General features: G+C 47.1%; 7 protein-coding genes across 7 annotated transcripts; 2 read left to right on the top strand and 5 right to left on the bottom strand.

The window, feature by feature from the left end:
* Positions 1 to 21: 21 nt before the first annotated feature.
* F4812DRAFT_235438 (ubiquitin-protein ligase molybdopterin-converting factor) lies at positions 22 to 2189 on the bottom strand. Its single transcript, XM_047930571.1, has 4 exons — positions 2062 to 2189; positions 1602 to 2003; positions 631 to 1501; positions 22 to 577 (listed from the first exon to the last, which is right to left on the bottom strand). The coding sequence occupies exons 2-4, from the start codon at positions 1797 to 1799 to the stop codon at positions 108 to 110; spliced, it is 1539 nt and encodes a 512-aa protein (XP_047785922.1). The 5' UTR covers positions 1800 to 2003; positions 2062 to 2189; the 3' UTR covers positions 22 to 107.
* Positions 2190 to 2522: 333 nt separating this feature from the next.
* On the bottom strand, positions 2523 to 3490 carry F4812DRAFT_463432 (carbonic anhydrase; the record flags this gene model as incomplete). The annotated part of the gene is made up of 2 exons (XM_047938203.1): positions 2523 to 2995; positions 3049 to 3490. 2 exons carry the CDS (start codon positions 3488 to 3490, stop codon positions 2523 to 2525), a joined length of 915 nt encoding a protein of 304 aa, XP_047785921.1.
* A 2525-nt stretch (positions 3491 to 6015) lies between these two features.
* Positions 6016 to 7986, bottom strand: F4812DRAFT_445797 (NAD(P)-binding protein). The gene is made up of 2 exons (XM_047935589.1): positions 7237 to 7986; positions 6016 to 7045 (listed from the first exon to the last, which is right to left on the bottom strand). Exons 1-2 carry the CDS (start codon positions 7711 to 7713, stop codon positions 6740 to 6742), a joined length of 783 nt encoding a protein of 260 aa, XP_047785920.1. The 5' UTR covers positions 7714 to 7986; the 3' UTR covers positions 6016 to 6739.
* Positions 7987 to 10253: 2267 nt separating this feature from the next.
* F4812DRAFT_235342 (uncharacterized protein) lies at positions 10254 to 11282 on the bottom strand. Its single transcript, XM_047930570.1, has one exon. It carries the CDS (start codon positions 10880 to 10882, stop codon positions 10334 to 10336), a length of 549 nt encoding a protein of 182 aa, XP_047785919.1. The 5' UTR covers positions 10883 to 11282; the 3' UTR covers positions 10254 to 10333.
* Positions 11283 to 12759: 1477 nt separating this feature from the next.
* Positions 12760 to 13798, top strand: F4812DRAFT_235202 (uncharacterized protein). The gene has a single exon (XM_047930568.1). It carries the CDS (start codon positions 12970 to 12972, stop codon positions 13450 to 13452), a length of 483 nt encoding a protein of 160 aa, XP_047785918.1. The 5' UTR covers positions 12760 to 12969; the 3' UTR covers positions 13453 to 13798.
* Positions 13799 to 14058: 260 nt separating this feature from the next.
* On the bottom strand, positions 14059 to 18810 carry F4812DRAFT_235309 (uncharacterized protein). The gene is made up of 4 exons (XM_047930569.1): positions 17630 to 18810; positions 17505 to 17576; positions 17228 to 17446; positions 14059 to 17179 (listed from the first exon to the last, which is right to left on the bottom strand). The coding sequence occupies exons 1-4, from the start codon at positions 18636 to 18638 to the stop codon at positions 14688 to 14690; spliced, it is 3792 nt and encodes a 1263-aa protein (XP_047785917.1). The 5' UTR covers positions 18639 to 18810; the 3' UTR covers positions 14059 to 14687.
* A 4846-nt stretch (positions 18811 to 23656) lies between these two features.
* Positions 23657 to 24558, top strand: F4812DRAFT_463427 (uncharacterized protein; the record flags this gene model as incomplete). Its single annotated transcript, XM_047938202.1, has 2 exons — positions 23657 to 23996; positions 24056 to 24558. The coding sequence occupies 2 exons, from the start codon at positions 23657 to 23659 to the stop codon at positions 24556 to 24558; spliced, it is 843 nt and encodes a 280-aa protein (XP_047785916.1).

Raw genomic sequence — 24558 nt, 5'->3', positions numbered from 1 at the left:
CTATCATTTCATAATATACGGCCTGAAGGCGGATATATCTTGAATGCATGATGGGAAAATACTCGCTACTGCATCAGTCATGAAACCGCGCAGCAGAAGAACTAGCATCACCTGTATTTTTCATACTTAGCAGTATCTCTAAGTAATGCCTCCACCTTCTCTACCGTCACTGTATCATATACCTCCTCGGGCTGCTTCGTCCCTCGCAGCACCTCTTTGTCGTGTCTTATGCTCTCTTCCTTAGTCATACAGACGAGATCCGAGAGCTTGACATTCGATGACTTCTGCTCGTCGGAACCCTCCCCGATCCTAACCAGTATGGATTCCGCTGGCCTACGCCACCTCACTAGAGTTAGACGGGTTGTGAGCCCGGTTATGGCGCTGCGGCCCTTGAAGATATCTTCTACCAAGAACGCCATATCTCCCGTCGTGATGGGTACCTTGAGACCCAAAGTAATGCTTGGGTCACCTCCGGTCATGTAGCGGAGAAGCTTTTCTTCTCCTCCTTGTACCGCGGCAAGAAGACCCTCGTACATTTTCTCGCGGCCCTTTGCCGGGACGTAGTCGAGAGGATATCCTAAATAAGAATTAGCCTACAATCTAGGAGATTCCAACATGATATGGCCATACCGGTGACGGAAAGTATGACGTGGTTCGCTGCTGTGTATCCGAACACAGCCGGCATGGTGCCCAAAACTGGTAGTATGCGCACTCTGAAATCGGGTAGCACTCCGAGGTCGCCTACTTTACCCTTCTGGAATTCTTCCTCCGGAAGTGGGAGCAACTCGGCCTTCCCTTCGCCGGTCTTCTCTGTCGAGTATACGGTGGGAATTCCTTTGGTAACTCCCAGCAGTTTTAAACGCCGTCTGGTAGATCTTGAGAGGCCGTCGTCTGTACTAGTTCCGATGTCGCCCACAATAATTCGAGTAGGATCACTCTTACACCCTGCGCCCATGGATGATATCACCGGTAAGTTATGATCGTGGCAGTATTTTAGTAATGCAACTTTAGTGTCGATGTTGTCGATCGCATCTACAATATAATCAGGCTTCTGTCCGTTCTCCCACGGCTCCAATAGTCTATCAGCTGCTTTATCCCAGAACTTTTCTTGTCGCAAATCGAAATGCACCCATGGGGTAATGGCTAAAAGTCGTCGCTTTAAACACTGGACCTTCGGCGTGCCTACATCGGCCAGTGTCGCAACGGCATGGCGGTTCAGGGAGCTCAGTGTGACCTGGTCGAAATCGATCAAACGAATCTTAGAAACCCCCGATCGTGCCAGAGCCGCTGTGCAGTGCGAGCCTACACCTCCGCAACCAACTATTACGACGAATGCATTCCGTAACTTGTCAAGCCCTTCCGGGGTGAGGAAAACACGGTTACGTGCGAGCTGTTCGAGGATCAATTCGTCGTCGTAGTCGCCAGCCTGCGCCCTCTTCGCAAGTAATTGGTTACGGATATCTTCTTTATCTGCTGCCGTAGCACCGCCAAAGCTATTAAGCTACCTTGCGCTGGTCAGCAGACTATTTCTATGAGCAGACTACCAGACTACCGATGTCAAAAGTAGGAGGTAGAATATCCAAGAGAACAAACTCTCTCACCCTTCGTAATGCTTCTCCTTCATCGAGTAGCGAAGGTATGGATTCCTTAAGCTGGTTGATGCGCTCCTTTCGCTGCAGACGTTGGTACCCGAGGATTGTTCCTGCGACAACGGCGCCAGAAGCAATAGCTGTAGCAGCAAGCTGGACCTTGGAGTTGACCGTCGCCCGCTCCAAGAGTGACGACATTATCGTTCTCATACCTTTCTCTAGGATGTTCCAGACCAAATTAAATATAATTCACAAGTGCCGGGAAATTATTACATAATCGGATGTAGGTGGTATATGAAACTACCAACTAGCGAAAAAAGAAAATATTTTTTTGGTGTTGAGGAGATCGACAATGACGAAATCTCGGCGCAGGTACAAATTCAATAAAAGGTGCAGCATTCGTTAGTGGGCTGTCTTAGTGGGTTGGGTTAGCAGGTTGGCGGGTTTTAAACTTTCAGCTTGGTAAACCCACCTGTTTACCTGTAGCGCTCACAAAAAAACGCCTAAAAAGCAAAGGACCTTGAGAGCTCGCCAAGAAGGTCCAAGAAGGTCCAAGACAGATAACCAAGGAAACAACTCTTGGTTTGAGCTTATTATAACAGCAAGTGCGCTCGACTCCTAATTGCTTTTTTTATTTTCTCTTTTTCACTTTTCCTTTTTCATCTTCTCCTTATTTTCACCAGTCCTCTGTTACAACGTTGTTATACAGGCCCCTTATATTATAGTATATACCTAACCTAACCTTAGGGATCTAGAGGTAGGTATTCTAACGCAAATCTAAATCAGCCCAAGCCGTAACCGCTCGTCCAAGTACAACCACCTATCCCCGAGATCTTATACATGATATTTTATTTTCAGAATCAACAGTATCGCCTATGTTTACAATGTACTCTAACATCCCACATTAAGATCTATTCTCCCAGGAGACTTCATTTACATAGCCCACCGTCTTCGGGCTGCAGTGGAATTCGCAGGAGCCTTAGCACCCGAGGCCATGGCAAGCAAGTTCTCTTCGCCAAGATTGTTCTGAGGATATCGGGAGTTGTATCCAACAACATCACGCACAGCCTGAAACGTGGTCTTGGATAAACGAAGCTTCTCAGTTGCCACGGACCAGGCGACACCCTCGGAGCAGGGCGGGGTGGTGAGTGAGCCAGAATACCGCTTGAAGCTACCGGTCTTGAGCTGCGTAACCAATTCCGACATGACTAGGGGCTTGGTCTTTGTCGAGGTACCGGGAGTTGCAATGTCTCCAATGGAAGAGAAGACGGTTTCGAGCAAGGTTGATGGGGCGCTTCGGGGGTGAAGATGGAGCTGAAGAACTGTTGGGGAATCTATAAGGTCGACGTAGACACCAATCACGGCAATTTCCTTCGCCTCCGTGGTGAAAACCATGTGCATTTCCACTATCGAATATATTAGCCAAACCACCGCGAACCTTGGGTGCAACCTAACTTACTCGGCATGCTGACGCCATCGTCGAGATGCTCGCTAGGGTGATGGAAATGGAATTGCTCTAATGTGTAGTTCTTTCCCTCGAGGACGAATGTGCCTCCAACATCTTTCATCACAACCTCCACTGTCGACCCAAGGTTCTCAAAGGTTGCGCCCTCCCGAGCGTCGGGGATATTTAACTCAACATCGCACGCTGAGACGAGCTTAAATTGTCCGTCGACCATATTAATCGGTGACTGGTTGGTGCCTGTCGAGCATAGTCCATTGGCGGCAGTGTCTAGCTGAGTCCATAGAAGAGGCCCTATGGTACCTGTATAACCAAATTTCGAGACTGGCACCTCCTCTCCTTCTGATCTTCGGTCGAGATGTGTATGCGCACCGCAGAACCCCAATACCGGCGTCACAGACGCGGCTAGGAGGAAAAATCGAGAAATAGCGGAAGACATATCGGGTAAGCAAAAAAAGAAACGGATATATCGAACAACGAAAGACCGAAATAAAAAAAAACAAGAGGAAGTATTATGAAAATGCGAAAGGCTTCCAGGAGCACAGCAAGGATATACCTAACGTAAAGAAGCGAAGAAAAAAAGCAAAGCCAAAAATTCCGAAAGACTGGTTCCCGCCTGTGCCACATTGACAGATGACGGGTATCGCCCCCCCAATATATATTCAGTAGGATCCCGTTAACATCTGAATAAGATTGCACTGCTTACTTCCTTGGCCGAAACATCTGCCTCTAAGGGGTAATTGGTGAGTATTGGCATTGTGAGAACTTCAAACTAACAGGTTAAGATACCGAAACTACGGTAAGTATGCCATCATTCGGATCCAGGCTCTACGGAACTACCCAAGGTACCCCGTGGAGTTCGAGGTTCATCAAGCCAGGGAGGATATGTACATATTGGCAAGACCCCAGCAAGATAAGATGACAGTCCTAGAAGCGTACCTAGGTAGTGCGAACACGAAATAACCAGCAATGGGCGGTACATGAGCGATGACATAAAATAGCCAAGTCGGCCAAGACCCGGTTTACGGCAATGCCACACAACAAAATACAGGCAGGAGGTGCCAAGTGATGCTTCTTGAGATCGCTAACTCTTGTGAGATAGAGCCGGAACCAGTGGTTGGCGCCTGACCCTCTTGGCCAACGTTTCGATAGCTTACTAGAGTTCAGGATGCACACGAATACAGGCGGATAGTCCGAGACACAGTAAATCCTCGTAAGCATCGACCTCGAGGGGTTGGAGCCTACGAGGCGTCTTAGGGTCAGTCAATAAGACGTAAATTTATCGCATCGATATGTCATTATTATCCTTTGCGCTGTAGAAGCCAGCCAAATAAATTTGGTGGGATTTCAAAGCCCACCTACCTATGAATACACGTGTGAGGATATCCGTTGCCCAAATCAATTGGGAATGCACAATACTACATCGGTAGGTATTCCCACCGTCCTTAAGCATAGTTGGATAAAATTTGATTTAACTGGATTAACAGATGGTTGATAATTGGTAATTTGCTACTCAGGAGGAGCGAATGCGGTTCACCATGCCTGTTATGGGAGAATTATCAGCCCATTATGCCCCTTTTGAAATGCTTAGTGGTCTTGGCTCCTCAGCACCCATCGTTGACCAGTCAGCCAGTACATCATTCTACTACGTATGTAGAGTTGCATTAAAAAGGTGATTTTCTCCCCGGACACATCCAACGAGAAGGGAAGATGATAATCTTATCGGTCTAATTACGACAACATACATTAGGTACATACCCAAGTACCTATTCAGGGTAAATATCATGACTCTTTCCTCTTGCAGTAGCTACCTCCGTTTGGGTGCCTGTCTCTACCTTGGTTAGGTAATATTTGAAGTTCTGAAGACCCTGAAAACACGGGCCCGGTCGTGCTGTTATTACGAGCCAATGAGAGTAGCACGTTCTCCCCAGACTCACTAAATATGGCAGCAGTGGGCTTAACCATGTTCTAGACCATCTCCTTTTTTATTAAGCACGACAGGCGCAGTATTCCGGAGAAGAACAGGGATTCGGTGGTTTATTCTTGCTATGCAGTACTTTTGTTTTGTTCGTCTCAAGTTGAGCGTTTGAAGTCCTGGTGAATATCAAACGACTCAATATTATTATATCGATCCAATGACCCATCACTATCTACGCGGTCTACACACGTTAGCGAACAAGTAATTGGCTAAAACACGTTTATTCGATCTATTTGCTTACCGATCCTATAAACCAATCAGGAAACACGAACTACCGGCAACAACTTTTCGATGACGTTGGGAGGCTAACACTATTCTATACACAACTGTGCTCTTGTTGTACCTATAACATGGCTGTTGATACGAGGTAGCTAGAGAGACAGTCAGAATGATGTCTGTTTATCCCCATAACCATTCCTACCCGCCTATAAAAAGTTATGCCTAGGTTACTCCTAGTTTACCTACACACCGTTTAGAACAGGCTTCAATCGATATTGACGCAGACTATGACTGTATCACATTAGTCAAGAGACCAAAATGATTGTAATGTACTCTTGGCTTCCGATGCTTGTTCGAATGTGCCCCCGACGGAGGGCGGAAGCACATACTTACCTACCTCCTACCTGGTAGTGTGTAGAGTGTCTTTATTAGGTAACAGCCAAGATGTGTCTGAGTTCACTTGGCACCAAGGGTGAAGAGGAGTCACATACCATCGTGACTATCAACATTGCATTTCCCTCCTTGCCAGTAAGATGCCAGATATTTTAGCTTCAAATCAGACGCTGCCGGAGTAAAGTTCAGATTCGTGCTGAATACTCCATAGAACAAGGGCTATTCGGAAATTAAATCGCTATCCTATATTCTTGAAGTCAAGGATAGAGACGATATGATTCTCTCCTGCTTACAGGTCTTGTTTACCTTGTATGCTCAAACTGGATACTAATAAGAACACGGGCTGCTCCACCGCAGTATAATCACTAACGAAACTTAATAAGTCAACAATATATGCAAACGACTAACACAGGTATTTGATGAAAAATACAGGATAAGTCTTATTCCGTTAAGATATCCCTCTCATATGTTCTCCCAGTTATATTAGCCTTCCAGAGCGAATACCTATTACCTGCTCGGACCAATACCTACCTTCTACTCGCAAACATAGAACCTACAAACGTATAACTACCAAGCTTAACGAACCTATTCCGGTCCTTAGATAATCTCCTAGTTTACCCGCGTCCGTCATCATATTCTAAATTTAGATTATATCATAGCATGTAAGCGTCGAGTTGTTTGTACCGGCCGTCGGGAGTTCCAGGGCCAAGCTGGATACTTGGGATCCCGAAACAGTGAACCCCTTAACGGAGACGCCAATGGCATTCATAGGTGAATTACAAAGAATAACATGCTTATGATAATCTATATCGGCGAGATCGATCAGATATCTTTTCGCCATCGAGCGGAAACGATGGATAGGTACCTAGGTACCTAGCTAATTTTAGGTACCTTTCATTGAAATCCTGTTTACCTTACCACTTAATAGATGAATGTCTTATAGCGGTCAACTCGATAGGTAGCGACCTCATTTCGGAAAAAGAAAAACAAACGGCTCATCGCATTTTCGCTCTAGGTATTCAAAGTTCAAAAAAGAAATTACATAAATATCATTTCTAGCCACCTAGGTGCCCCTAACCCAGCCCTTTTCCGCCCCGCCTACGCGACGGGAAGGTTCTTATTAAAGCGGATCAGGGAGCCGTTGGAGGACTCGGCGATGCCGCGGTCGGCGAGGAAGACGCAGTACTTGGCGACGTCGGCGGTCTTGACGGCCATCTCGGGCTTGAACCCGGCCGCGGCGCTCTGCGCGAACGCCTCCGTGTTGAACCCGCCCAGCGCCGCGAACCCGTCCTGGATGTTGGTGTCGACCATCCCGCCCAGCAGCAGGCCGATCGCGAAGATCCCCTGAGCCCCGTAGTACCCCGCCGTGCTCTTGACGAGCGCCGCTACGCCGTGCTTGCTGGCCTGGAGGAACGTTGTTAGTTACCGTGCCGTATGTGTGAGGTATGTGTGGGATATGTAGATTAGGTAGGTGGGTGAGTAATGAAAGCTTCGACTTCAGACCCTCAAACAACCGAGAAGAGAATATATAACATGACTGAGGTAAGAAACGGAAAAGGGAGGCGGGGGAGTGCAAGGATTTTTTTTTAACTCACCGCGTAGGCCACACCAGAAGACATGCCGTGATAACTCGCCGTCGAGCCGATCTGGATGATCGTCCCGCCGGGCGGGCTCTGCTTCTCCATCGCGTTGACCGCGGCCTTGAACGCGAGGAACGAGCCGGTGAGGTTAAGGCCGATGATCCTGTCCCAGGTCTCCTTGCTCACAGCGCCCACGGGGTCGAACTTGTCCGTCATCCCCGCGTTGCTGACGAGGATATCCAGGCGTCCGAACCGGGCCGCCACGTCGCCCACCAGCTTCGCCACCGCCTCCTCGCTCGTCACGTCCGTGTTGAACGCCGCGAAGCGTCCCGTGCCCTCCAGCTCGCTCCGCGCCGCCGCCAGCCGCTCCTCGTGGATGTCGCAGATCGCCACGTTGGCCCCCGCCTCCAGGTACGCCGTTGCTATCACCTTGCCCAGCCCGCCGCCTGCGCCGGTTACCAGGACAGTTGTGCCTTGTAGCGAGGTTGCCATTTTTATTTTATTTTTCAAACCGCTTCTTCGAGTATACTCGTTCTTGATGTATTGCCTGCTTGCCTGCCTTGTGTTAGAAGGGCGCCCCTTTTGTCGGGTAAACTCGTAAGAACCTGGTAAATGCGCGGGGAGGAAGAGAGAGAGAGAGAGAGACGAGGCGGTGAGATGCTGTTCCTCCTTGTGTTCTATTTGAGCTCGAGACTGACGATGCGATACCAATTTATATATCTACCTTACCTGACTTAAGGAACGAGACGGTACGAAAAAGTAAGGGACTTACCCGAGATATTGGGCTCCTTTCGTTCTCGTTCGCGTATTGCGTATTCGGTTTGGCTCTCCTCACCAATATCCGCTTGACTTGCTTTCACGGGACGTCGTATAAGTAAGTGGCTTCCAACGCAGCTGTCGTCGTATTCGTATTAATAACGATGCGCTAAGCCCTGGTTTCCGGTGCCAGTTATGTTATGTACTTCGTAGAAATCCCCCACAATTAAGCTGGACCGCCTTAATGGCCCAGACCCAAATTCAGCGGGGTTGCTATTACTATTATTATACAAGCCTTTTAATCTACCTACCTAACCTAACCTGACATATCTTTGATGAGAAAGAATAGTCTATTATTTCCTTACGGAGACATGTCTATAGGAGAATGGCTTGCCTTGTGGTCCCAGGGCAACGAATGGACCATGCTGGCAAGTATAGGGGATAACACACTTCTTGATAGCAAACAACCAACGGCATGGGGCTTGCTAAAAACTCACACGACTTCAAAAGAATCACTTATATCTTTCCAGTCATGGTCTAACAGTCAGGCCAGCGTCGGCTCGACGTCGAATTATTTTGACATGTTAGAAACCAAATTAAGTATAGTCAAGACAATGGAATTGATAGTTTTGCTTACCTGGTATATTACGCCATACCAACAACGAGATACAGCTCATTATAGGATGTCTCTAGTTAACCTACAAGAATCTAAAGAGCTCATAGGGTTAACATGTGTGACCAAGCAGCACATGCTGAGTTCCTATCAGATTAGGTGCATTAGCCACCAGTTTCGTGGGGAAAGCATCCCTCCCTTGCGTTAAGCATATTGAACTCGAGACGTACGCGGGTGTTCTCCGGATACAATACATATAGTTATTCTCTTTATAGTATCAATGGCTTGTCAATTCACTTTACTGCGATTAGATAAGGTAACTTCTCTAATCAACAATAGTACCTTTGGAGGTAATTACCGCTGTATGGTTTCTATAGTTGTGTTTATTATAGCCTTTTTGCCAAACGAAAATGTCGCTTCTATACTTCTTACTATACGTAGTAAAACACCGGCACCTCAGTTAGGTTTTCGTATAAAAAGACATCTTCCTGTTGAATTTAATAAGTTATCAATCGATTACGACAATCGCATGTCAAGAATCGGCACGATTGCAAGGATGTCTTGTTGAACAACTGTAGTACCATACACCTACCTTGTGCTCAAAGCTGCCTATCCACTTGTTACTAGTTGGTTGATCGGCCGAGAGGCTTACTTTGAAACGGATCTTCTCCAACTAACACTGAATACGGCCGAGATGTCGCATAGGCCCGAATAATGAGTGTTGCACGCATTATGTACTATTTGAGTATCTGAGGTAAGGGGGGTCCTTAAGGTAGCGATATGCCCTTGACATATTAACACTTTTACTACCGCACCCCTTCAAAGTTATTATAATATCATAACTCCCAGGTATATTTGACATGCTCGTTATGAGAAAAGTAACCCTAATCTTTTAGCATTTATATACAGCTCTTCAAAATAGATTGGCTAAGCGGGTGCTAGACTTGGATCATGGCCGAAATTTCTTATATACCTGAGTTGCCTTATGCTTGGAGTTGTCTTGAACAAGCTATAGCTTAGGCAAAATCCAATGTGTATAGGTACCTATCTAGGTACGTATATAGACACATGTAGACAAACTCAAATAATGCAAGCATAGCAAGTATAATAAAGGTCAAACAAAAAGCGTAAAAGAACAGTTGTTACCTACTCTCTAAGGAACTCAAATACAAAGTGGCTATAGAAACCTCAGCTATACTAATAGTTACTAATTAATACAACCGCAACGCCTAAGAAAGCTGTAGAATAATTAGTTGAATCCTATAACTCGGGCATTAGGAAAGACATATTTCTATCATCTGAGGTCCTTATCACAAAACTAAGCCGTAAGGTTTAAACGTAGGTATCTAAGTGTACTTAGGTAATAGAAGCAACAAGAATTATAAAGCATGAGAAAGGCAACCACGCATATACACGCGAGCATCTATTCAAAAGAGGCTACAGGGGGAAAGCTCTATGTACAAGAAAATTTACCGTTACAAACCGCGCATTTCAAGCGCTCATCTTCAGTTTCCAGAGGCGGTCTTAAGCCAGCCTACCTAAACTTATGTTCTTTTCAAAGCCCTCGCACCTGCCTTCACTGAACGGCACGAGGCATCGACCAAAAGTCAAGTCATACGAAATGAAAGTTGGCATAGAAGCGAAGACTTTTTATTCGATCTCGCGAATCAATTTTTTATCCTTTTGCTTTCCGTTTCCCGAGTAAGGTCATGGCGCGTGTCTTCTCTTAGTAAGATAGGTAGCTTAGTTAGGCGTAGCAACCGGGTAGCCAGTGCTGGTCCGGGAGTAGCTGACGCTCACGGAGTACTGGGAGGTGGAAGGTTGCTGAGGAAAGCCGCCAGTGGGGGCAGTTCCCGGGGCAGTTCCCGGGGCAGTTCCCGGGGCAGTTCCCGGAGCAGTTCCGGGGAAAGTTAGGAACGACGAGAGTGACGAGGCCGGGAACGTTGGGAAGGAAGGGGGCGCATCACCCGGCTGAGACGCAGACGGTGTGGGTGCCGGCTGGAAAACAGGGAGAGTTGACGAAAGCGACGAGACGGACGTCTCCGGGATGCTTGTAGGGAATGGAATTGCAGACGTAGGATCCGAAGAGCTAGTCGCGTACGTAACGGTGACATGGTACGACGACGTTGGGTCAACTACGGTCGGCAAGGCTGTCGAGCTGCCAGTCGGTGCGGTACCGGGAACCGTAGGAAAGGCCGGGAACGAAGGTGCACCCGTTCCATATGCCCTTCGAAGAGGGAAGGGGACCGCGAGGGCCGCAGAAGCGAATGAAAGGACGGCGAGAGCGTGCATTTTTAAGATTTTACTGGAGTGAATGAATGTATGTAGACTATGCAAGAAAACCCCGATGGTCTATTGAAAACCAGCAACCGCACTGACTGACTGACTGAGAGTAGAGAAAGTTAACGACAGAACTTGTGTGCCTCTACAAAAAATCACAAGAGAGGGGGGGTTCTAGGTGCTATATATCCTACTCGACGATCGCCCCATCCTGACCCAGTGCTAAGCGATAGGCGCATCTCTAGCATTTTCGCCCTTTGAGCGTCACTTATCGAAAATTGTGGAAGCATTTTGCCAATAGGAAGCGCTATCTTGTTGTTCTGAGCAATTTCGCGTGTATGTCGATCGACTACCGGAAAGTGTTTTTGATAAGGGGGGACCTTGTCCCCTGATTGTGACCCCCTGCTCAAAAATGTAGATCATGGTCAGTTCAAGCTCAAGTTTCCTCACGGTTTGGCGGGAGATAGGACCTTGGTGTTGAGGCTAACAGGTAGCTAACCCAGATTTTCACGAATTGATAGATGACAGAGAAACACTATTGGCTCTTAATCTGATACAACTGCCAATAACAGAGTAATGACATTGGCAGAGTGGTGCTCTACCTTGTAATTGGTAACACTTTCAATTGTCTACCATAACCATGATAATGGTGAAATTATAGAAACGGCGATGGCGAAAAGCCATGGACGATCGGCGCAAGATATACCAACAGAGCCTTTCGGAAGAAGAAAAGGAATTAGGAAGGTATTATCAAGAGTGCGCCCGAGGCACGGTCAAATTCCTGGCGAAATCGTTCCGCCGTGCAGGGCGGAAATAGATCTGCCCATGTGAAATTCCTTGTTTGGAGGCGTCAGGTCGGCGTTTGAGGTTGATCTGATTAACTACCTCATAGTAATAACTTTCTCGAAGGGGAGGCTCGTTTGTCCGTCTCTGCAGGGTCAATCGAAGTTGACAGCTAGGGAGGGGAAACGCCGGCGTTTTAGCTGTACGTTCCCACGAATCCTTGGACACCCCGGACGCCCCGACGCAACCTTGGAAAAATCTTTGGGGGTCGGTCCTATGTAGGTAACATAAACAAGCCAATTTAGATGAAAAGGGAGCCGGCTCCGCTAACTTTGACCGCTAAGAGGATCAATAAGAATTAAGATTTGACGTCTGCTCAAAGTTTTCGAAGCGCATCGCTTCGCCAAGCATTCAGGTACAAAATCCCAAATGAAGCAATGGTCTTTAAACAGCACTATACAGCACCAGGTATGAGCGCAAAGATGCAAGCAATTGATAACCGTCTTTTCATCACTTCCCATTTCTTTATTACTTGGTCGGACTCAAGTTTATTTTTGGGCTTGTAGGTGATTTCTACATGAAGAATTAGTACCTAGAAATATATAAGAAATTTAGCAGGTTTTGGAGGAGCCATATCTATCCCATATCCATCATATCTTGTCGATCTGTTGCGACGCGGTCAACAGTAATAACAGTAATAGTAATGAACTCTTGGTGGCTACTTCGACGCGATGATGAGGATGAATGGTCGAGAACTTGTCCATTCTTGTTTAAGTTAGCTTCAGAGCGCTCTGTGGCTCATACTCATTTCCTTTGCCACCTCTCCATTTCACACCAACAAAAAAAAAAGAAAAAAAGAAAAACACCTTGATCGAGAAGATCGCGTCGATGTGCAAAGGATTATTCATTCATATTCGATATTCGACTGCCTATGACATTCTTAAAAGTATGAATTTATCGTAATGTCGCCCAGTAGAAACAAGAGTAAAAAGTGTCAAAGAGCATAATACATAGTAAAACACTAGTAGAGATCAAACAGAGCAGTTACTTAATACGTCACTCCTTTCTTCGCCTTATTAGTCATTTCCCGAGACTGTGTAACACAGTAACTACCTATAAAATACAATAAGAGGTAGGTACGATAGGTAATACCTTAGGTATATTTTAGGTAGGTAGCTGACTTATAAGTCAACCGGTCCTTCTCCAATCTTCACCTTTACCTTTACCTTCACCTTCACCAAATCAAATCAAAAGGGGGGGAAATCGGTATTATAGAAACCATATCACAGGTACCAAGTTGTCGTCAACCACCCACCATGACTTCAACTACCCCCGACAACCCCGTCGGCCTGCTAGACCTCCCGGCGGACATCCTCGTCATGCGCCCCGATTTCCTGCACAACATCGAGGACTACCTAAACCTGTCCGCGACGTGCGGCGCCCTGAGGAAGTGCCTGGATGCACCGTCCCGCACCGTCCTGCGCCTGGCGCGAGTCCTTCGATCAAGGCCCCGGGCGCCCGCCGGACGCCGACTACCGTTTCTACAAGAAGCTTCTGCTGGTGAACGTGGTGCACTGCACTGCCAGGGGCTGGAGGGCCTGGGGATGATGATGAACGGGAACGAGATTGCGGAGCGCTTCAAGCCCCGCATCCGGGAGCGGAGGGAGGGACAAGATCGAGCGCGGGGAGGAAATACAGTACCTGCGCCGATCAGCATGGGCGATTGGGAGACGCACGAGTATCCGAACCTATGGGGAGACATTCAAGTATGTTTTGAGGGGTATTACATGAGGGCTTGAGTACCTCCCACGGTACACAGTACCTAAAGTATAAGAAAATTGTCTGGTAATAAGAAAAGGTGAGCCATAATCTATATACCTCGGGTACCTATAGCCTTAAGTAGTACCAATACTATAAAAATATAGAACCTGAGATACCAATATAAAAACCTTATACTCAAAATCCCAGGCCATAACATGGAAATCTATTGAAATACAACACATCCCATATCATGAATGCCATCAAGGAATATACCTAACCACCAGCACCGCACACTCCAGCTGAACATGTCCAAAACATAGAATACCAACTTTTCTAAGGAATACAATACTCACCACATCCATTTTCACTAGGTAATAACATACATAGATATGACACGCTGATAGCTGGCGACATGTTGAACTTTTCCGCTTCTACTTTTATACTTTTTGTCTTTATTTATTCTTTTTTTGTCATGCCTACTTTCCGTTACCGTCTATTTGGAGGGTATGCCCGTCTTCGCTGAGTTATCTTCCTGCTTTACCCTTGGGACACATAAGAAAAAGAATTCCCTTCCTCCCCTTACTTCCAACCCACCAAGCCAAATCACTTGATTCGGTTGGTGACATCGGGATCGTGGAAGTTGAAACCCTACCGCCTAAACCTTTCCGTAATCTTTTCTGCGGATATCAAGGCGAACCCCCTTAACACACCTGATGATGCTCTAATATATATGCCCTATGACTCCTTTCAAGTATTCCTTTGGTGTCCGACCCCCTGGTGCGATATACATATCGTAAGGAAATACGCCCCACCACTAATTTTTAGTTGGATGAGCTTTCCCCGTTCGTGCACTTCGTTGGTATCCTTGAAAAAAAATGCATCATGCTTCATAGGATAGCCAAATATAGCATACCTAACCTGGCATTACGCATATGACACAATCATCATGATCCCTCGCCCTGGTCTTTACACATCCAAATGGAAATTTCGTCCCGATGCGAAGCGTAAAACCTGCCGGTTCAACTCAAATACCAAACGGTCCTAAGTTGTTTCTCGTGTAAGCGAGCATAATTATTCTCGACGAGTAGACTGACGACTGAAGCTCATGACCCTGCACAACCCGACTGGAGATGTTAATCATGTGGAGATAACCTGGTCTCCAACCATGTCCAATATACTGCCAGATATCTCAAATACGAGATTCGCACCGAGACAACACATGCCCGTCAAGTCGTTATTTGGGTCATATCCAAAGTCCGTCCAGATCAGTGATTCAACCCCCTTTCCTCTCGGAATCGTTCTTTGGCAATTGCTCGCTCTGAGGATAGACGTCGCTTCGTGCCTTGGCGTCATTGCCCTTCTTTCTTCCTTTGGTCATTTTCTGCCATCCGCTACTAGCGTTGTCGCTCTCACTTTTGACGCCTCGCACGTGCCCATTTTCTCTTGATAAGCCATTTACTCTCGGGTGTACGGGTATCGGTCCATCGATCCGAGGTGATGTCTCGACTGAAGACCTTTGTTTGGCTTTAGTCGGTTCAGCTTTCAAGTCCGCTTGGCTATACGCCATAGTAGCTGGTATTGTTGGTGCCTGATCAAAAGGCAACTCTAATCTTCGCGCGAAACTCGGAGAAGGACTGTTAGTCTCGTATACCGGTGAAAGATGAGAGCATTCGGTCGTCTGTGTACGATTTTCAGTCGCAAGGTCGAGTTGCGCAATGAGTGCGTTCGGTGATGCACGAATAGGAAAACGCTGCAAGGCGTGCGCACTAAATCCAGTAAAATTGCCCGCATTATCAAATCCGACTGGCACTGTAGACATATTAATAGCATGAGGATGGCTACCTGCTTGGTTCATAGCCATATCGTGAGAAAATTGAGGCGCCGGTACTTGGCTGGTGATTCCTGCGGAAGCACTCGATGAACCATTCACAACGACCGGTCGATCCGATGATGGCGAATTCGCTTTTCGAGAAGTAGTATTACGACTTGATGGCGTCCCGGTGGTGGAAGTAGCGACATCTAGATGCTGGTTGATGTGAAGTGGGTTGTCGTAGCTGATGTACTGGGTTGGTGCAATCTCGCTCTGTGGGGGTTGTCGGGGCGAGCTGCCATTTGCTAATTTTGGCATAGAGCCGTTGACAACGATAGGTGTTGCCTCGCGAAGCTGCGATCCAGCAGCCGCAGGAAATGGCCCAGAATGAAGAGGAGCAGAACCCCTGTTCGCGGAATAGACAGTGCTATGGCCTAGCGGTGAAGGTGAACGAGATGAATTTTGCTTAATTCTGTCGAGTATTGACTGAGGCAGTTGGTCGGACGATAGGCGACCTCGGCTCTGACCTATCGAGGATTGAGATCCAAGGTCACCAAATGCAGGTATGCTGTTAGCCGCAGTACTTATTCGCCGCGGTGGGCTAGATGGGTCTGCGTAATAACTGTACCCTTTTTCTTCCTCCGGCGGAGTGTTCGCCGCCGATCCACTTTGTTCGGCATCCTGCCCTTCATCCGGAATGAAGCTAGGCATAGGAACCCCGTTAAGATGACGAGCAGGAATACTCGTAATCCCATTAGGTATCCGACTACTTGGCCCACCAGGAGCGCTTCGGGATGCTGGTTGCGACTGTGACCTTAAGGCGCTTCCAGAGACGGTGTGGGTAGCATCGCTGGTAGCCGTTGAGCGGTGCGAACTTCGTCGAAAGTCGGCGGCATGTCCGTTCGAGGGTGTCGATGGATACGTGGGGAAGCCCTGTTGTGTGTAGAAGGCATGTGGAATCTGCATTGGATAATAATACATCTCAGGGCGAAGAGGAGCGCTCAAAGGAGGGGTATCAAAAGAGTTCGTCCTAGAACGCTCTGCTGATGAGGTCTGCGTTTGCTGGGCGTTGCCTTGCATCATTTGACTATGCTGCATATTATTAATTGCCTGCGTGTGCGTATACTGGAGAAATAGGAGGTTGTTCTCCTGTAATGTCAAGGCGTTGAGCTGCGCTATCAACTCGGGCTGTTGTTGCATGTACATACGGACGTCTTGATTCATCATTGGATAAGCAGTCGGTATGAACATCGGGCTCCCGTTGTTGTCGTAAGGTACACTAGAGGATGCTCGTCGACTGTTACTATTGCTGTTCCCATTATTTCGATGCTGGCCTTGCTGTCTATTGCCATTTCGAAACCCATTCCCACGGCCTCCACGGTCTCCGCGGTTAGATTGCTGAGATGAAGCACTTCGCACTAATATGGGCCGAGATACCTGCGCCGGTTTCTGAAATATCCTCTCTTCCTCCTTCGGGTATTCATATTGTGCGCAGCACTCTTCGAGCTTACCTTCCGCAATCAGGTCAAAGGCGCGACGAAGCTCGAGATGTAAGCCTCGAAATGCGGTGTCGTCGGCCGTGTTGCCGAGGTTTCGGTTGATGTTGAATGGTTCCTCAACACAAAGCTGGTTGTTTAACGCGAAATGCCACTTCTTCTCCTTCTTGGTAATGATTTTCCCCAGTCGAACGGAGAGCACATCCGTACTATAGTCAAACTCGTGAGCATAGAACCGGAAGAACTGAAACAACAATTCCCCCAAAGAAGACTTGTTTTTGCTTCCGAACCCTCGCAGTTTATCCACGTCGTCAGAAAAGGAGGCTATTTCACCATCCTTTCCGGAAAGCGTCTGGTTGGCCCGCTGGTGCAGTGCGGGTAGAACAGGAGGTTGCCGCAGCTGTAAAAATGCGATGATCATGCATATCCACGTATACGAGCTTAATGTTCCACCAAATGCTGCCAATTGTTAGCGGAAACCACGAATTTATATGAGATCATGCTCACCAGCATCGTTAACAATTCGTCGCCGGGTCCAGTACTTCACTATCATGGCGAGAGGCCGCACGCGGTCGTCAATTTGGACATAAGTCTTAATCATGCGGGTATTTTCCAACGCTAAAGTATTATTGACGTTCATGTCGCAGGATAGTTCTAATTCGGGATCCCATATCTTGACAATTGGGACTTTGGCTGAAGATACGCAAACAACCCTCTCCATCCCATCTAAGGATAAACTGTTAGCAAAAATAGGCCGGTCACACGAAGTTCTAGCAATTCTTACGTTTTGCCAGCAGCTCTGCCAACATGCAGACGCCCTCAAGCTCCTTCCACGGAGTTACTATGCAAATATCCACTGACAAGAGGTTAGTCACGCGACCAGCATTTCTTGGGTTATAAGTTACGAACCGTCGGAATCATCTGAGCATAGCAGGTTGCCCGAGGAACCAAATAGGTGTACACGAATATCGTGTCCCGGCCAAGCGTCGTTGAGGAGCTTCTCAAGCTTTCGTACTAGCATACGTCTCTTTACTTCAACCTTCTCTGTCGGCTGTAACCGGTCGTAGAGCTCACGCATATCTGTAGTGAGTTTCCGCTCGTCATCTTCGGACAGCTTGCTCTTTACGGTTTGTAAATCCAATCTCTCCAACAAATCTGTGCCTATGCTATACGGTATTCTCCGACGGGAATGTTTTAGACCAGTTTCGTATTTGCAACCACCATGCCGCGGAGGCAAAGGGCGCAAAGAAGGAACAGCCCCATTGGTCTCGGAATATGCGGATCGAGGGGAATGGGAATGGTTGGCATTAGGGGAGTGGTCTCTAGACCCGAAGGAAAATTTGCGCGCATGCTGTTGGGGCGTCGAGGGAACGGAATTAGAATGCGCGGGCAGGTTCGAAGGCGAAGCAGACGGCTTCGGTCTTAAAGAGATGGGCTGGGCCAGATCTGATTTTTTAGGCGGCATTTTGGGCGGCGCGTCCTTGCCTGTTATAAGCGCGCGATCGGCTTTGCTGGTGTTATGGTTGCCTCTAGTAGCATGGCAATTCTGGGAGCTCTGCCTAGCGCGAGAATCCTTACCGGACACTTTGGAAGAGGAGCGAGATCTAGATCCTACGTGGGCGTTCTGAGCCGACAATAGCGGCGGTAAGGGAGCAGTTTGCAGACCACCACCTCGTCCTGGCGCTATGAGCTTATTATATTGAAGAAGCTGTGCCTGGTAGAGTGACGACTGTTGAGGGAAAAATATTGGAATCCAGTCAACTTGAGTTGTCAAATACTGCGAGGCGAGGAGCGGATCCGGATTTGTGGGAGAGAAGGAACTTAGTCTCGGCACGGCAGGACTTGAAGTCGACCGGGTCCAAAGAGGTTGTAATGGATAATTATGTTTCGAGTCTGCCGTTATAGGCCGGCCGTCCATTAAAGATGGGCCCCGCACGAACAACGGAAAGGGATTTGGCTAGAGATAGTCAAACGAGTGGCTAGACGCGCGACTACCGACGACAAAATATGTCCTATCTTTTATTGGTTATTATAGCCCGCAGCAACGAGTTTGCGGATCGTGAACCGAAGCCTTTCACTACCAAAAGATGGATGTTGGTGTCGACTTGAGCAGTTATTCGACCGATAAAATCGCTAGAAACAATTCCAACTAGATTATCGGAGAATCGGCAACGAGAGGCCAAAAAAGAGAGCGAGTTGGGTAGTTCTTCGTTAAGAGCTCACTAATGTGCGCTTAAGTTCGAAACGAGCCCAGGGTTCTTTATGAATATAGAGGGTTATAGAATGTCTTCACCGCGGCGTAGTAGAGGACGGAGAGTTCATAAGGACGTAAGGACGAACTTCTCAATGGTCGAAATAATGGTCGAGGAGTTATCGATGAGACCAATCGCCGAGCACACTCGCATGAACTGGGAGTATCTACGGTTGGTTAGGGAGAAAGAGACAAAAGATTCAATTGAGGGAACGATTGAAATAAGCAAGACAAGCACACGAGTCGACGTGTGGGTATAAAGGGGGTATCGCCAGAAAAAAAGCAGAATAAAAAAAGAAGAAACGTTCTAGCCGCCTAACCGCCTAGCTGTCGTTATTGCTGTTGCCGCTGCTGCTGCTGCCGTTATTGCTGCCCGTTGTCTACCCGCTGCAGCTTTCCACTTCCACTTGCACTTCCACTTATACGGAGAGGGAGAGCGAGGGGGAGAAGGAGGATCAGAATCGGTAGAGTTGACAGAGAAGTCGTAGTCGTAACAAGCATCGACTATACGATAGGTAAGAGGAGGAGGATAAGATACAGAGGGCGGTAGTGGAATTGGTAGGTGGTAAAGTAGGAGTAAGGGTGGTAAGGCAGAAGGCAGTTTCCAACGCGGAGCTAAGCAACAAAAAAAAAATATAATAAAAATAAAAAATAAAAATGTAAAGAGTACCTCTCTAACGTATGTATGGTAAAGGGTTAGGATGTGACAACGGGTAGGCGTGATGTAAATAGTGGAGGTTTAAGGTTAGGTTTTACCGTTTAATGGTCTAATGTTTTAATGTTTTAATGTTAGGTGTAGGTTAATTTTGTATTTGGCACTTTGGCACTTTGGCTGGAGGGTGAAAGTGAAAGTGCATTGCAGATGTGGTGCAGGTTCCCATGTCTCTCTCTGTATTTGCGATATGTATGCATATCCTTTCTACGCTACGGCTGTATGCAGTTACCAGCTAGAGCCGTAGAGCCCGGAACAGTCCTGGAAGCAATGATAGAATGGCTTTATCGGAGGGCATAAGGCGGGTCTTCCCAGAACCTGCCCCCCCTTGTCTGAAGTTCCTGGTACCTGCCTCCTTACCCTCGTTCTCCTCGTTCCCCCTCGTCTATCCCGTCTATCCTGCCTGTGCGTAATACGGTATATTAGGGAAGGTATGTATATGGGTACATGTGCATAAGTCTGACTGGTCCGAACTATGAGGGGTCTAGCGTGCGGAGCATGGCGCGTGCTCTAAATTTTAGTGGTCATATCGGTCATACCTCTGGGCACTTATGTACAGGAACATGCTAAGCACGGGATTCCTACTTGTAATTATGGCCTGCCTTCTTGTAAGTGCACATGCTGGCATGTACAATACCTGTGCTACAAGGTACATGTAGGTAGGGTATGTAGTACAAACCACTGCATCCCGCTAGCTTGACCTAACAGCATGTGGCAAGTACTATATAAGTACTGCAAGTACCAACATGGAGAAAAGGGGCCAACAGGGTATTCGGGATCGTAATGGTGTTGAAGACGTTAGGGACGTTACGAGCCGTTTTGAGATGTTAGGTAGAATGACAATCTTACATCAAACTCAAACAACTAATATTCTTCAACTGACCTAAATTCAACACTTGGGCAGTGCAGGTTTATTTGCAACCAATAAAGTTAAATGGTATAAGCGGCATATAAATCAATATGACTGTGACTCGTATCCGTCGATTGAGGGTCATAAAAAAGTGTATAGGGGGTTAGCCTACTACCTACTGATTTGCTGGCATTGTCCAACCTAGGCTATTGTACCCAGGTAGCTCCAAATACGGGCTGTGGGTTACGGGGTTATCGTGACATAAAGCACCTAATGCATGTATTAGAGTATATACATGCTTATACGTGCATGTCCGATACATCCAATAAAACTAATTGATATATGAGGTAATCTTGATTTAGGTACACATTCTAGAAAGATGTACTTACATACCTATGGATTGAAGGTACAAATAGAACGTTTGGACCTTGATGTGGAAAGAGGTATTTACAATTAACTTTCAATATGTTGTGGTTTTAATGTATAATATGTACGATTCGTAAAGCATAAGTAAATATTGAAAACCCGTGTTCTTTCCTTTTTTTCCTCTTTTTTTTTCAATTCTCTTACCTCAGGTTTCAACTAGCAAAGAATTACCTTACGAGGTACCTACTTACTTCGCACATATTATTAATTTCCCAAAGTGCATTTGCTTATATTTGAATCGAATGATTTACACTTGCATAACCTAGCATAACCCAGCATATTCCAGTAACATCCAATCCTTTTTTTCGCCGCTCTATGACATGATACAACCATTCATATATTTCCTACAAAGAAACTGAATACCTAACACTTGGTATCTCAGGAACTATACATAGGAGGTAGGTATGCAGGTAAACAGCTGAGCCTCCTGCAATTAGTCCTAGTCGAGACTTAAATATTCAATAATTTTGCTGCAATAAGAAATCAAGTTCCTGAAATCTACCTTCGCCACTCTCAAACCGACCAAATGTGCACAACCAACCTATCGGTAAATCAGTAATTCTTTAACGGCAGGACAGGGCAGCGCAGGGCCAGGCTGATTTTCTTTTATTTCAATGAAAGTAACATATCCATTTCAAGCCATCCTAATCGTCTGGTCTGCCGGTAAGCGATCTCCAATCTGACCGACGCCCTTTGTCCGTCCCATCCCATGTCCCTGTCGATCAGTCGCTAAACTGCCAGATTGCATTAAATTCCTTGCCGATTTGCAATGACTAACTAATGTTGGTCAAGGTGTCCGTCATGAGGCTCTTAAAATCGTCTTTTTAACTTCCGCGACGTCCCGCATGTCGGGCAGTGTCAAGTCGCAAAAAGAGATACATTAGGTACCTCAGCCGCTGAGGTAGCTAAAGTCACATCGTCATAGGACAAACTATGAAGGTGGATGAAGAACCTCAAGAGACCCGCCGCTGATACGGGCGATGGACGGCCATACATACTACAAGTGATGTAACCGACCTCGTCAGCCTGTCACCTGTAAGTCGTGAGCCACGCATACATTCCCTCGCCTATTTGGGACACTTTGAAAGAAGTGGCAGACTAGGCACTGCTACGAAGAGCTGAGAATATCCGGATGAGGTTTATTGCATTATAGGAAAACTACGAAGCTTTAGGTTCCCGTGCTACAGAGTTCTCTACATACCCAGCATACACTACACGTGGTTACTTTCTTTGACGTCATCCATCAATTCCTATGTACTCGCGGGGACGCTGGGGACGTTGGCTTAGATCCTCTTGGCTGATCTCTGTTTGTAAAGGTACTGGACCTAGCCCTGACATGTCTAAGTACATTGGGTACCTAAGGAGGTATCCGTTAGTATAAGCCAGCCCAGGTGAGGTCATTGGTAAATACTTAAACACTTTCGCAGACTACCAAGTATTTTATCCTTTAATAAAGCTAGAATGGCCGCCTGTGTACCACGCCTCGTCAGCCTGCGAATCTGACAAGTCCTATCCTCAATTCCTCCAATAACTAAGATATTGGGATAACCTAAGCACACGATCAACCGGCGCTGACATCGATTTCCAGCAGCTCGGTTGGGATTCTCTTTGTTACCCCTCAGCCGGCTACGCCGTCTACTTTCCTATTCTGACAGTAAGGTGCGCCTGAGTTGTCTTCCTCGATCCACCGGATCAGCCAATGCTTTCTCCTTTTGGTAACATAGGTATGGAAGAATTCAAAGTACAATTTCCTTGATAGTACCGACATCTAGCCGGACGATACGATAACTAGGAGTTCTAGACGTGGTGGTCTGGCCATTCTGTGTTTAAACGTCCTAGATAGGTAGTCTTACGATGAATAATGTATTGCTACAAGACTGGCTTCATATAATTAGCACCGAATAATCACAGGCAGCGAGGTACAGCCACCAACATCCGAATGCTCCCCATAGTCAATCAAAAATGTCACATTTACCGAATTAGGACTCCGAGAACTTATCATAGGTACCTAACTCCTCTTCGACTAACTAGCAAAATTAATTCTTATGGCCAGCACGTCCTCGGACGAAGAATTTCCCTCAAATTCCTATAGACGACTTTCCATGTCTTAATTTGAAACCACCAGTATTCCAAGGTTACGACGTGCAAGGCTCGGTCTCCATTTAAAGGCCAGTCTTCAGGGGTTGAGAACACCGAAGCGCCGCCGTACACGATGGAAGATTTTATCCGTCACCTTCTATGCATACGACGAAGGAATTCAACAATCAGGGCTGCCAGGATCATGTTGAGCTCTTGACCAACCCCGCGTATTTGCGACCGCAATTAAATCGCTACTATGCCCGATTGGTCTAAACTCGCGAGTCTTCGAGCATGCTTGGCATCAGCCTCGTGAAATTCAAGGGGTCCTGCCAGGGGTTTAATCTTCAGACTAGCCTCAAGTCATCAGGAATAGTTGAGACGGTCCTTGTATCAAGGAGTATTATCAGCCTTGCGTTCTGGCGACGGTGATGTTTCTTTTCGTTTGACGGTTCTCTTTCCCTTCCAGCTATTCTTTAATAGATCTTCATCTAATTCCTCTCGTTTATCATAAGATCTACACCGTATAGCTATTGTCATTCATATTCTTGGCTTATTTATTGTATTGTATTGTATTATTTTCTTTTCCTAATCTTCAAACGCAAGTCATAGGCCTTCAAGATGTTTTCAAGCTTGACTACAAAGCTAGCGATGAAGAAGGTCGGGCTGTCGAGCGACGCCTTTGACTTCTCTTCGCCTAAATCAGGTAGTAAATCCAGCGATGGTTCGGTGCCAGGACTTGATGAATTAGAAGGTTCTAATTCAAGTTGGTCGGGCTGGATGAGTACCAAAAAGCTTCCACTTACTGCCCAAGCCTGGTTATCACCAGCTCCTCCGCCGGTCCCCATTGCTGAATTCCCCAAACCGGGCGATTTGGCTCCTATCGATAGAGACAGCCAGCTTTCCTTCGGTAGCGGAAAGCCGACCATCGTCCTCTTCCTCCGCTGTGTAGGATGCGCCTGTATAGCTCAGCCCCCACCGTCACACACCCGCTTAATACTGACCAGATTGAAATTACAGTTGCGCAGAAGTCCTTCCTAGCCCTCCGAGAACTTGCCATAAAGAAACAAGGCAAACTTAACTGTATAGCTGTATCACACTCTTCACGAGACGCAACACGCAAATGGATCGACCTACTGGGCGGCGCGTGGAACGTTAAGGTAGTCATTGACGAAGACCGCGCCATCTACGCCGCGTGGGGGTTAGGGCTCGGAAATATGTGGTACATGTTTAACCCCACCACGCAAATACAGGGCTGGAAGGAGAAGGGTTGGCTGGGGATAAAAGTGGCCAACTCTATTCAGCGGACGAGCAGTCTCAGACAAGGCAATCCTCCTAAGGCAGAGCCGACAGAGGAAAACGAGGGGCCGTCAACAGTCTTGGGGAATAAGTGGCAGGAGTCTGGTCTGTTTGCTATCGACGCACAAGGAGTGGTGATATGGGCCACGAAAGCACTCCGCGCAGACGATATGATGGATCTGACTGCCGCAGCGACGGCGATCGGGATCCAACCAGCAGACTAG

This window comes from Daldinia caldariorum, assembly GCF_022478825.1.
Source record: "Daldinia caldariorum strain CBS 122874 unplaced genomic scaffold F4812scaffold_25, whole genome shotgun sequence".
In the NCBI taxonomy this organism is placed as follows: Eukaryota; Fungi; Ascomycota; class Sordariomycetes; order Xylariales; family Hypoxylaceae; genus Daldinia; species Daldinia caldariorum.
Note: the sequence above shows the minus strand (reverse complement) of the source record. Positions and strands in the feature narration are given on the sequence as shown.